The following is a 13,717-nucleotide window of genomic DNA, read 5'->3' as shown; positions in this document are numbered from 1 at the left end:
ATAGCCGAGACTTGGCTCTGGTTTAGTTTAAACAAATGACACAAGATGCTCCCATAGTCGAGAGGTGGAGATGACTGGCCTGCTAAGCTTAGCAAAGGCTAGTTTTAGATAGGACTGTTCACGAGCCGAGCCGAGCTGGCTCAGTTTACATATATAAGTTCAACAAAAATTGCTACTATTAACAGAAGACTTGAGAACGACTCTAAATGCTGTCCCATGTTTAGGAATGTAGTGGTTCAGTAAAACCTGCTCGGTAAAGTGTGAAGAAATCGTTATATGCTCACGGTTAGAGGCGAGAGAAAGCAATTTTTCCCACGCGTTATTTCTTGTAAAAATACAACAGAACGCTATTGGTGGAAAGAAGGACTAAAAAGAAAGCACTATTTCAGTGACTAAGCTCGCGAGTCGTAGTGGCTCGGCTCGACCTTAAAAAGCTCGCTCGAGCTCATGAACAGTCCTAGTTTTAGATCGCCCTCATGGACAAGTTCTCATTGGTTTTTTGCTTTAAATACCTTTGTATTTGTTCTTCTGTTTGTTGATTTATCAGAACAGGATGAGATAATTCCTGTTCATTCAGTCCTAAATCATTTTCAACAGGTTCTAACTTCACACATTCAATGTTGGCTCTTTGATGAATTCCACTTTCCTCCTAAGTTATAAACAAGTAACAATAATTGAACCAATACTTTTAACCCGATTCTCTTTCACATCGACTATGAAAATGAAGAATGTTACAAACCATCAGGTCCTTGATTTTACTTTCCAACTCATTAATGACCCTATTGAGCCTTTCAATTTCATCCAGTTTCTCATTTATCGTAAACAAAGTTCTCATTCTCTCCTTTTTCACGTTTGATATTAAACCATTACACTGAAAAAAATAGGCTGCATTACAAAATAGGACTTCCTTCTACGCAGAATGTCTTTTAAAGTGTCCAGAAAGAAAACAACAATGATGAGAACAAATGGGGGATCAGAAGGGGTTTTTTCGTCAAGGGCTCCACCAGAGGCTTGCGGGCGCGAGAGCTTTGCAAGAACTATAAGCAAGGCTGCAGTTGGTGTGTGTAGACATAGAGCTCCCACAAGGCTCTTGCGGCGCCCTTTAATAACGCTATAAATGGTCGAGAGATGTGTTTCCATAAGCCTATGGTGACAGGCTTATGGTGTTTCTAATCACCCACAAATAAACATTGGTTTACTTAAGGTTTTTCTATTGCGATTTGTACTTTAAAGCAAATGTCAGCTCCTGTGGCGCCCGTAAAACACGGGCGGAGCTAGACCTAGCCTTTGATAAGTTTATAGAGCTATGTCAGTTGTGACGTCAGCGCCTAGGTAAAACGTCCCGGGCTTAGCTTTGGCAGTGGGCGGCCATGTTTGGTACCGCTTTGGTTCTATGGGCAAATGGCATGGGTGACGTCACACTAAGACTTCTGAGACAGCTCTATAGAGTAATATCGGTAGAGAGGGGGAGTGAACTGTGTATCCCCTTCGTTGAAGGCAACTTTGTATTAGAGAATACTATTTGCCTTCGGAAGGGGGGAATATCACTAAGGTAAGAGATAGAGGGTTATGACGTTGCCATATATGTGAAAGATATTACTCTATTGGGTCAGTCAACTCCACCCCTTGACTATGAGAGCATCTAGTGCCGTTTTTTTATACTAAACCACAGTCACAGCTGAGACTTTTTTTAAAGGGACTCTAAAGAAGGCATCGGCGGGTGGGTAAAAATTATTTAAAATACGTCAGAGGCACGTGACCTAGGAGAAGCGTGGTTCAAAGAAGCTTAGTTCATTTTATTTCATGGAATTGGCGCTGCAATCTCACGAAAAACAAAGGACTAGATGTCCAATTCCACTGCATGAGGAGCCTTTGTATCTTGGCATCACGTGATGTCTGTGACGTATTTAAAATAATTTGTACCCACCCACTGATGTCTTCTTTGCAGTCCCTTTAAAGGGATACTAGATTGGATGGCTCATGCTGTACTGGCCAAAACGCTATAGGCTTTGAAACTCACCTTGGCTTTTAGTTGCTTTATTTGATCATCTTTGCTTAAGTGATCACAGTTGCAATCATTCTCCTCCATTTCCTATAAACAAAGTCCAGTTTTTTGAAATTTAAAATTTCTGTGCAAACCACGGATAGTCCAATAATTTCTCAAGTGAAGTACCTCTTTAAGCGCCACCCTTTGAAGACTTATTAAACTCATTTCGGAAATGTCTGACTCTATTCTAAAGACATAACTTTTCAAACTAGAGCCATTTTTTCAAAAACAAACAAATCCTTTACGAAAATCATTCCCCCAGTGTTGCCAAAAAATTGAGAGAGAAGATAGAAAGGCTACAAGTTACAGAATAATAAAATTTAATGCGAAAATCCAAAACCCCTTTAGGTTGGGGCCAATTTCGGTTTAAATTGTGGAGCAGTCATGGTAGCAGACGATGGTATAAGTAAGGGCGGCATGCGGCACGCCGGCAGCCCGGCACGGGCATTCCGTAATTTCCCTTTCGAAATTTTAAATTAAGTGCTTCAAAGAGAGAATTATTCAATTCTAAATCTGAACTTCTCAAGGCGAATGTGCGCTATCAAGGAGCAATAAAAATTGCAGACCTTGATACTGCTGAAAGGGTCTTTAACGATGACTGCAACTACTTCTCCCATTTTCATTGCTCCATGGGAACTCAATGAGTTAACTTGGAGGAGATGGTGGGCTGGAGTAAAATGTTGGTGGGACATGTGCGGCATTGAAAGTCTCCCAGAGTACCTTGCGCACGCCACTACCCTTCCATATCTGATTATTAAGTTCTGCCGCGTAGCACTATTGTATTTGTATGGGAGTATAGGTTCTATTTTTAAAACATAGTGGGCATCTTTGACGTTTTCTTACCGTATTACCCCATACAGAAACAGTGAGGATGCTCGGAGACTCGGAGAAAGACGGTGAGCGTAGTTGCCATAGATGTGTTTATAGAGGCTACACTGTTAAAAAATGTTGTCCAAAATTGGATGTAAATGGATCCAAACGGCTGACTCTGAGACAGCACAGTTTTTCGTCTATTTTTGGATAACATAATTTGTGTCCAAAAAGGGACGATCAAATGATAAGCCAGATTTGGAGTCTCATCCAAAATTGGATCCAGAATCATCTATTAAGGGATCAATTATTACCCAGAAATGGTCAGGATGTTATCCAATTTTTACGCAAGTGGGCAAAAATGTACTAGTATCCTCCCAATATTGGACTAACATCAAGCCAATATTGGACTAATATCAAGCCGATATTGGACTATTATCTAGCCAATATTGGACTAATATCAAGCCAATATTGGACTAATATCAAGCCAATATTGGACTAATATCGAGCTCATATTGGACTAATATCGAGCCCATATTGGACTAATATCGAGCCCATATTGGACTAGTATCGAGCCCATATTGGACTAATATCGAGCCCATATTGGACTAATATCGAGCCCATATTGGACTAATATCGAGCCCATATTGGACTAATATCGAGCCCATGTTGGACTAATATCGAGCCCATGTTGGACTAATATCGAGCCCATGTTGGACTAATATCGAGCCCATATTGGTGTAATACCTAACCAACATTGGACAAATGTCGAAAAATATTGGGCTCATATGAAGCCAATATGGATGCTAGATTCTTTACTTCACCGAGTGATGTATGCTATGGAGAGGTTCAGTTCTCGACGTATCCATCTGTCTTTGTGTGTGTCTGTCTGTTGTTACACCCCAAGAGATAGCTTTCGCAGATTCCTAATCTGAACAAAAGTGTTCTCAATTTCACTGTTCAAGTGATCAAAATTCACAGTTAACGGAATTGTAGAATATTGGAAAACTGTACAACCGCAGGTATGTACATTGACCACTATTCTCTTTTCTGTTAACCCCAATCTAACTACACCATTTTATGGTGATTTAGACACTCGCGAAAGAGGCATATTCTAGGAGTCAAACGTCAATAATAGCTAGGTTCAAATGATAATAGGGAAAACCTCTCTTAAAACGTTACAACTAAAAGTATGATAAGTAACTCTCGAATAAAATAAATAATATCAAATAATTTTAATAAAATATTTGAGAAAAACCTATCTTAACCAAAAAATCTGTAGTCAAAGTTTATACAGGACGAGTAATGAAGATTAGGTCACTAAATACATTTCATAGTTTATATAAAGCGAGTAATTAAGACATGAAGCTCTTTCCAAAGTTAATGTATGACGAGTATTGATATCGTTAGTTAATAAAAACGGAATAAAGAAGTCTTTGAGGTAAATGACCAAAAGATTTTTCAAGCGTGACTCTCTGAAATATTGTAGGGGAATGGATTTTTACCTCTCTGGGGAAAGGCTTTCGTGTCTGTGTTTTGATTTAACTTCTGCAATTGCTTATCAATAAAGAGAAATGATTGATGAGAAATAGGTAAATATTTATGTAGGCGATCCTCAAATATCATTTCGCTCCCCTTTTTACATCAACCCTTTTATATACCTTAACCCCTCTTTGTTCGAGTTTTGGGTGTATATGTTGAGATATGGATCCGTTTCGCACCAAGAATCGAAGGCATGCATTTTTGGATTAAAGCTACCATTTTTGGACCTTTACACCACTTCCCATCCAAATTTGGACTATTCGTGCAAATTTGGATAGTTTTAGCACCAAGAATCGAAAGCATCCATTTTTGGATTAAAGCTTCCATTTTTGGACCCTTAGATCACTTGCCATCCAAATTTGGATTACTTTGTGCAAAATTGGACAGTCATTGGACTCACTTTTCTAACAGTGTATACTTTATAGGTATAAAGATGAGATCTCCAATTCTCCATCACACTCTCTTCCAAGTAAAAAGTCATAGCCCACTCGATCATACGCTAGTGATCGTACGGGGTGAGATTTTTGTCGGGTCGGGTTCCGGGTCGGGTTGCGAAAAAAAACCCGGAAAATCGGGTCGGGTCGGGGTTTTCCTTTTTAATAATATAAATGGAATTAACATATTTTAAAAAATTATACATAGTAACTATGTACTATGTAATGTAAGGAATTTATTTTCTGTAATTCAGTTCCAAGTTATCACTGCTTTAGTGCTAATCTGCCATATCATTGCTTTAGTGAATCCAATAGTAGGCGAATCTGCCATATCATTGCTATCTGATAGAACGTCGTGGAAGGGATTGGGGTAACTAATTGTCCCAGAACAGGCGGAACTTCCATCTAAAAAGTTTCCAAATTGTCCTTGTCCTATGTCTTTGGCAGTGGCTGAAAGCGGTTTCTGGTACTCGTGAAACTCTTCTACCACTTTTTCAATTTTGAAATCAATTGCTCGCAACTTAACACACAATTAATACATTGGCGTTTGACGGACGACCATGAAATTGCCGACATATATTAGTTTTCTACTGGCTTTCGAAGCCTCGAGACAGAAAGAAATTAAATATTCAAGCTCGCCCTAATCAGATTTGAGTTCCTATCTACTGTAACACAAAGCGCGACCGTCAATAATAGCTTACCCTCTACTTCGGACCCACCCCGATTTTTTTTAAACCCGACTTCAAAATTGACTGGCCGGGTCGGGTCGGGTCGGGTTGGAAAAAACCGGGGATCCCCGACTTCCCGGGTCGGGTTCGGGTTCCCCGTACGATCACTATCATACGCTCACGGACGATTCCATTGATTCGAATCAGACTTAGAAATAGCACACGTCCACTGGTCCAAAACCAGTTTATTAATTGCTTGGACTAGTTTTTTAATTCAAAAAGTGTGGGTTACTGGTCCTCGGGACCAGTTTATTAATTGCAAATCTATAGGAGAACAAAGGCTGGGACCACTCCGGAGACCAGTTTATTATTTAGAACACTAGGGGGTCACTGGTCCCAAGGACAAGTAAAAATTATCCTTATTTCTAAGTCTGATTCGAATGACCTGAAACAGGGTAGGAAATAAGCCAGGTTTACAAGTCCAAAACCAGTTTATTAATTGCTCGGACCAGTTTATCTATTCCAAAACTTGGGGTCAGTGGTCCCAGGGACCACTTTATTAATTATGGTTTTTGGAAAAAATAGACGGTGGGACCAGTTTATTATTATTTCGGGGTTCCTTATTAGAATTTTTCTAGCTCAACACATTTTCTTCCAATTCTACTCATAGGTAGTTAGTACTCCTTGGATACAACTTCCCTACAAAAGTTTTGTATTCTATTGACTATTGATCTTGTCTAGCGTCTATACTCTAGAATGAGTCTCTTGTAGTCAGAAGTTGATGACTTCTTATCCTGGGAAGTATTGGACACTAAGGCATTAAATAGTATCCATCCCTGTTGGTCAAAATTGCCTATGGCAATCGTAAAAGAGGGTCGAAAGTTTCCTCCCCACTAGGAAAACTATCTAATCTACTTAAAAAATTCCCACGCCGAGAGGCTGTGGCACTCAAACTGTGGGGCGTGTTCAAAACTTCTTCAGCGCCAATCGTTGAAAAGCCGTCTGGCTAGAACTCTATGAAAATCCATTACCCCTAGGACCCCACACTAGTTTGACCGGAATTTCTAGCAGTCTATTAAAACAGCTGTTCTTGTCACCGTTTCTGATTCGTTACCTCAAACCACAGGACACACCTTAAAGTTTCGTTTCTTGCCCGCTGCTGGCGCGCAAATCAGCCTGCCAACTCAAAATGAGGGAAATGCCGTAGGTGCCGCGGTGATAGGACCTTATAAGAAGTTGGCTAACAGAGATGGTTCCGGATATGGTTAGAGTCCAATACTTCCCAGGATAAGAAGTCATAAACTTCTGTTGTACTCGACAGTCTAGACCATAGCCAGTACTAGTTGTGCAATGCCGACTCAATTTATAAATTGAGTCGGCATTGAGTTGTCAGTAGTCGTATGAGTCAGGCGGGTTTAATGGTAAGCGGACTAAGCGGCCGCTTGGGGCCCCGGGATGCCATGGGGCCCCGAATTGAGCAGAATTAATTTTCTTCCATTAACAATTTTTTTAAAGTAAAAAATGGAGAGACTAATAGTTTTAAAAGGAAATAAATGACGAATATTTTCGCTTTCTGTATTACACCAAGAAGGGATTTATATAAGAAGACCTAAATCGCGAGATTTTACGCTTCTACTCTTACGCCGGTGTCAGTGGACAAGTAAGCCCCACCCCTTTCATTCCCGTCATTACTCTGCGCTTTCCCATTGGATCCCATGGGGATAGGTTATACGCACGCGAATGATTCCGAGTAGAGAGAAAGCAAACCTCGAGCAAAGAAAATAGAAAATGGAGGAAACCAAAGTGAAGAGAGAGAGGGAGATAGCAACGTGCTTTATAAAATCCGCCGAAAAATGGGAAAATAGGGGGGGGGGTAGTAAAAACATTTTTCTTTACGTTTAGTTTAAGGACGCACATCCTTTGCGCATGGGGGATTGACCTCCTCGCCTTATCTCTGTCATCCCCTACGTCAACTATGCGCGAGAAAGCTGCGCTCAAGCGCCGCGGTGTACCGTATATTTAACCCCGTTCTCACCACGCATGGATGACGGCTGCCTATACCGATTCTCTCTCCGTCTTTCTCTCCTCTTTGCTCAAACTTTACGACGGTTGCTTTTAATTGCCATGAACACGTTAGTTAAAGGTTTTGAACATACTTAACTTGATGGATTTTGAATATGTGTCTCTACGTGAAAATCGTTCGTTCTGTAATTGTTTCTAAATCGAATCAAGTGTACCTATGATTTCGCGAGTTCCAAAAACCAAACCAAGACTTAACGAAAAGGTAAAAGAAATAGATGGTGGAAAACATATAGCGTTTTTCTTTGCGGTAAAAACGAGCTGCTCCGAGACGGCGGCGCGTCTTTCAATGACCCAGTCGCTCACTCCCGGTTTCCTCCCGGATTGACCCCAACCGCTCCGAGTCTAGAGACGGAGCGCCTGAAGACGTCACAAATCCGCTCTGAAAAAACTTTTGTATTTCATTCGGAGCAACTACATTCATTCCCTCGAGCTAGAGCGATGACGTAACACGTAAATTTGGAGCGATCTCGGAGCGCTCTCAAGCGACCCAAAAAACGATATAAGATAAAATAATAAGTCCCGGCTCCTTTTCCACCCCCCCCCACTCATTAAGGGGGATTGTCGACTATCACGCACGCACCGGCCTTCTTATATAAATTCCTTCTTACAACTACTATTTAATTTTAATATCTTGAGTTTGGGGGCCCCAAAATGGTTACCGCTTGGGGCCTCCACTTGACTTAAAGTGATACCCTCAATGTTTTCCTAGTACAAGATGAGGGCAGTTTTAGGTAAAAAAATGTGCCTAAAATTATGTGTGCCAAAAATATATCGAATTGAAACGTTTAAAATTAAGAAAAGTACGTTAGATATTTTGAAATTCAAACTAGCCGCGAAATACCGCTCAACTTGTTTTTCACGTAGTGACGTTACTAATGTCTCTTGATTCATTGGTTGTTTGGAAATAGGAGAATGTAGGGAGCTCTAGACCACTGTATACACACTGAGAAACTAATGTCAAAGAAACAATAGTTTTCACCATGTTTTTGATTGTTTAATGCCGTTATCCAGAAAAACCTCTAACAAGCCTTAATATATACAGGTAGTCGCTGTTTTTGAAATTACATTACCTTAATTTTAAATATACAGCAAAACATTGTTTTTTTTTATGTTAACGACTGTGGAAAAAACAGCTAGTTTTTATTTCTCAAACGGAAGTGCAGGATATGTTATTATTAATAGAACGTTGCTGTTTTCCGGGAAAAAAGTATTCTGCCGTGAAGAATACAGTAGTGTATAATTAAAAACACAGATAGTTACACTATTAAGTATAAATTTATCGTATATTTTACTGTATAACCCACCGTAAATTAAAGTTTTGCATACTATAATTTGAACATTAAGTACTTTACTTTAAACCTTGAAGCACTTTATTTTAAACCTTGAAGCACTTTATTTTAAACCTTGAAGCACTTTATTTTAAACCTTGAAGCGCTTTAATTTAAACCTTGAGCAATATAACCTAATCTTACCTAACCATGCTATGCCTTTTGGAAAAGGTCCGCGTTTATTATGAAAGGACCCATATGAAAATAAAAATATTTTGGAAAGTCAGTGAATTGCTAATTTTAAAACCAATTTTTTAACTTTGCAATTTCTCTTCTTCATTATAATTTCAACCTACTTATTTCTAAAATTGACCGAAAATGTACAAAACGTGTTAGGCGACATTCTTAAAAGCGTTATGCGACACTCTTGGAGTGGCGTCCCTAGGCCTTTTATGGGGGCTATAGCGCCCTCAAAATAATCCGTACACTAACTTCTAAATCGTCGACTTTAGTTACAGTTAGAGAAATTTCCACTTCAGAAACGTCGTTAGTGTCAATCTGTTCCAAGTTCTCGCACTTCCATGGATTTTCCTTTTTTAAATATGGTAGAGTAGATTAGGTCAAACGCGTTTCTGGTGCTCGAAAAACTCTTCGTGAAAAGAGATTATTAAATTTAACGAATACGTCTGTATCTACTGCTGGGATATTAGGGCCTCCAAAGCCGATTTAATACCCGATGCAATTATACTAATTTATAACTTTCTGCCTTTTTCAGAAGTTATTAAGGCGGTGAAAATGACCAACTTACCATGCAGTTTCACGCTGGATTTTCAGTTGATCTACTTTTCACGTAGTTTCACATTGATGCGAGAACTACCCTTGCTTGTTAGAAATGTCCTCTTAAGTTCTCTCAAGGTTGAACCTTGCTAAGCACATAGCGCTATTTGCTGATAAATCAACCACTCAGGAAGGTGTCATGCGACACTCAGAAAGCGTTATTTAAACTTTTAAAGGGGTTATGCTGCACCCTTTAAAGAATTGCGCAACACTCATATGGGAGCAAAAATTAACTCTTAGTTCGATATAAGAGTTAAAAAGGTGTTAAACTGAACCAGTGTTATTAAACCCTTTCTGGGGTGTAAATGAACACCTGTAATGGTGTCAAATTTGGACCCATATAAACTTCTTTAAAAGACGTGTATAAGAGCAACCAGTATAAATCTACCCTAATCGACAGTCTGTTAAAAACAGCTAGTCGTCTTATATAAATGACAAGTTGCATCTTAACTAACAGAGCTTAATATTTTTAATGAAGGTATGAGTGCTTTTAGTTTAACAACAAAGAGAGTCTTTATCAAAATAAGCTCCGGGATTTAAAACTGTTCTAAGAGCTGTTATTTTTACAGCAACCCTATTTTTTTTAGTGTACCATACGCGGTTTGAAACAGCATGATGTGTTTTTATTTTCACAGCAAACCACGTTTTAATCCACAGTGCTTAGTGAGTTTAAAACCACATATTTTGCTGTTAGTTTTACAGCAGCAGGCATTTTATGTAACTGTGATTTATTGGTAGTAAAACAGCAGATAGTGCTGGTTTTTTCATTGACCCCTACAATATAATCAACGGTTAAGGCTGTCTTTGAAACAACCTCTGAAGAAGTTATTTTAAAAGCTACAAACGCCCCTGAATACACGAACAATTAATACTTAAAACTGTTAGTTCCACTGTTTAGAAAAACAGTATTGTTGATGGTATTAAAAACAGGGAGGATGCGCAATTAAATTAACATCATCTTGATGGCATACGCTATTGCCATTACCATAGTGTTTATTTTACAGCATTTTTATTCTGTGTGTAGTAGCTTTTCACCTTCACTGGGGAAGCGGCGCATATTTGAGAAGACCTTTGTAAACATAATTCTGATTTTTCATGTTTATTATCCTTTGTTCTCTTAACTCTCGGTTGCGTTGTAGAGTAAGTGTTACGTTCATCGGTTAAATAATGTGGGCATGATTTAATAATGAAAGGTTTTGTTTAATGATTAATACTTAAAGTTACATTGTTGTGAAACATGGTACTCGATTCTTTTAACTATGTAGTTCCATTCCCGAGCAGAGAGTGCCTAGCCTCTCTAGCTCACAGACACCGATCGATATTCTAAAGTGGTGGCGCCATCTAATACTCAATACTCTAACAATAACAGTAAGGATGATAGAGATTTGTCAAAATTGTTACAGGTAATGTCCAAAACACCACATTTTTGCACTATTTTGACAAAGGCTTAGCTTCCATGTATAATAATGATATGTCTTTATTTTAGCCTAATGGCCCTAATCTAAGCTTTAACATATTTTTAATTGTAATTAAACATAGAAAAATTATTACTTTGAACACCAAAATTACATTGAAACTATTTACCTTCCTTTATAACTTTCAAAGCATCCGTATCGAAATGATTTATATTAATTTGGCGAAAATGCAGAATAGTATGAAAACTACTTTTAGGAGTAAATCTACTGTACCTCCGAGGGCGAGGAGGGTCGCGGGAGTAATTTAGTTTTTTCGCTCGTTTTTTTGCTAACGACTGTAGAGGGGGCAGTGATCGGAGCGGCGCCGAAAACTAATACTTTTAAAAATTAATTGAAAATAGTTAAGTTATTAAAACTATCAATGTCTATATATTTTTGAAAACGTAATTTTAGGTTCTATCTGATTTAAAATAATGAAAGCTTTTCATTAGTAGTCAAAAGATTGATTTTATCCCTTTAAGCCGCCACTGCGTATGACTCGTATTAGGCAGTAGTGTATGGTCACATTACAGGATTTTGATCTGGGTTACTGATAACGAGAGAAGATATTGCCACCGAATTTATGTAAAATGCAATAATAGTTCAGAAAAGGATTAAGAACTTCAAATATCACTAGACCAATGCCGATTCAATTGAAATTTTTACTTTCTTTCTTAACATTAAAGTTTTTAACATGGATTTTTGACATGCATAATGTTTAACAAGGGATGGTGGAATAATGTATAAATGGAACTTAGGAGGATATAGGGGTCAGGGAGTCGTCGACTGCCTGTTCTTAGAGCTCTCTGGTTTCGGTCTTTCCGATGGGAGCTTCGTGCACGCGCACCTAGTTAACTTGGTTACGCGCATCACATGACCACGCAACAAATATTTGTTAAATCGGTTGAAACGCGCGTAATTTGTTGCATAAAGAAGATTTTTTACATTTCTGGGCGCCATTTTTTAAGATGGCGGACGCGGTGGATTGGAAAAATCTTTCTTTGTACGCACCTACTACTTATGAGTAAAATTCCAGCAAATCTTCAGTCTTCTAGAGCAAGCGGTTTGGGCTGGGCTTTGATTATCAGTCAGTCTGTCAGTCAGGACTTTGATTTATATAGATATAGATTATTTGCTGGGACCGATTCTTGTTAGTTTAGAAAATTGTCGAGGAGTTTGATGAAATTGTTTACAGCCGTTTTTTTATCGAAAATAAGCGTTCCTGTTTCGAAGGGGAAAAGAATGACGCAAAAGATGAAGAATGACGATGATTGTCTTCCCAATGTTAAGAAATGTTTTGTAAGGTTTGATAGAATCAAGGACGATTTCAAAGGAGTACCAGGGTGTGCGAGGTACGTTATAATACGCGTTACTACGAAGTATAAGCCCAATTTAATCTCGATTAAATTAGATTTTAATGACAGGGTAACTATGATTTCAAAAAGGTGAGATAAATTTAAATATTTTGATGGTACGATGGGCTAATTACTGTGGGATTACGAAGAGTTACTGGCCCCACGATTTGGTTCAGAATCAAATGCTATCGCGTAATGTTAATTTTATTATTAATATCTTGGTAAAAGTAATAAAATACAGTTAAGGGGCGTTGACTATTATTATTATTTTTTATTTTATTAATTTATTTATTATTTTTATTTATTATAATTAATTTTCGTTTGGGACTTGCGCGAAGTATAACAATGGCTAGAAGTGACTTCGACGAGGAATGCGATTCCGAAGAAGATATTAATGAGGAATTAAGTTGGTTAAATTTAAAGGGAAGAATATTAATACCGTCTGGGAATTGTGTGAAGTAGTTGTGGATGATCAAAATTACACTAAATGTCTATTATGAGAGAGATAAGTTAACAGAAAGTGTGGAAATACTTGAATTACTCGATAAATACTCGAAACAAATTTTCCAACTACTCGATACTCGATAAAGGAAAATATCAATACTCGAGACTCGACTCAAACCAAAAATTCAAGGCTCGCACAGCCCTAAGAAGAGATTGGCAGGAATTGAGAAAAATATTGAACGTAATTTGAATCAAGTTTCCGGTATGAGGAATCAGTACTGCCATAAGCAACGAAACTAAATAATACCTTCGAGAAATTTAAAAAGGAGATGAACGATAAAATTAGTCAATTATTACGGTAAACGAAGATATAATTACTGTAATTCCAGTTGTAATATTAATTGATATTAAATAAAGCGTTTAAATCGATATTGCTACTAATAAATTTTACTATCCGTTCGAAACGGTTTTATGAATAACTAGCAAAATATTAATATTTTTATTATTACTTGTAGAAACAAGACGACTAAAGGGCTGGAATCGTAATAGTAGTCACATCGTACCGTACTTAACAGGCGTACAGAAAATTTGAGTGAATAGCCCCTCGATGCGCTACCTTTAAGTTTGTTAAAATTATTACTTATTTTACTTATGTTATGATTGTAATAGTGTGACACGAACGGAAAATATGAGTGAGTAGCCCCACGATGCGCATACTTTAACAGTGGTAAAACGAAATACCCATTAAAAGAAGTTCAAAAAAATCGGAGTGAATA

General features: G+C 38.1%; 1 protein-coding gene across 1 annotated transcript in view; it reads right to left on the bottom strand.

The window, feature by feature from the left end:
- The window catches only part of LOC149587181 (uncharacterized), a 208,845-nt gene that overhangs the window by 9,197 nt on the left and 185,931 nt on the right, over positions 1–13,717 (bottom strand). Inside the window, exons 2-5 of the mRNA XM_089863508.1 lie at positions 2,174–2,198; positions 2,021–2,092; positions 740–871; positions 513–649 (exon numbers count right to left, since the gene is read on the bottom strand). Of these exons, the coding sequence (XP_089719634.1) occupies positions 513–649; positions 740–871; positions 2,021–2,092; positions 2,174–2,198 (366 nt within the window). The remainder of the gene's footprint in view (positions 1–512; positions 650–739; positions 872–2,020; positions 2,093–2,173; positions 2,199–13,717) is intronic.

Source organism: Phalangium opilio, unplaced genomic scaffold (assembly GCF_054372755.1).
Source record: "Phalangium opilio isolate 3A_F unplaced genomic scaffold, DU_Popi_V2 ptg001170l_1, whole genome shotgun sequence".
Classification (NCBI taxonomy): Eukaryota; Metazoa; Arthropoda; class Arachnida; order Opiliones; family Phalangiidae; genus Phalangium; species Phalangium opilio.
Note: the sequence above shows the minus strand (reverse complement) of the source record. Positions and strands in the feature narration are given on the sequence as shown.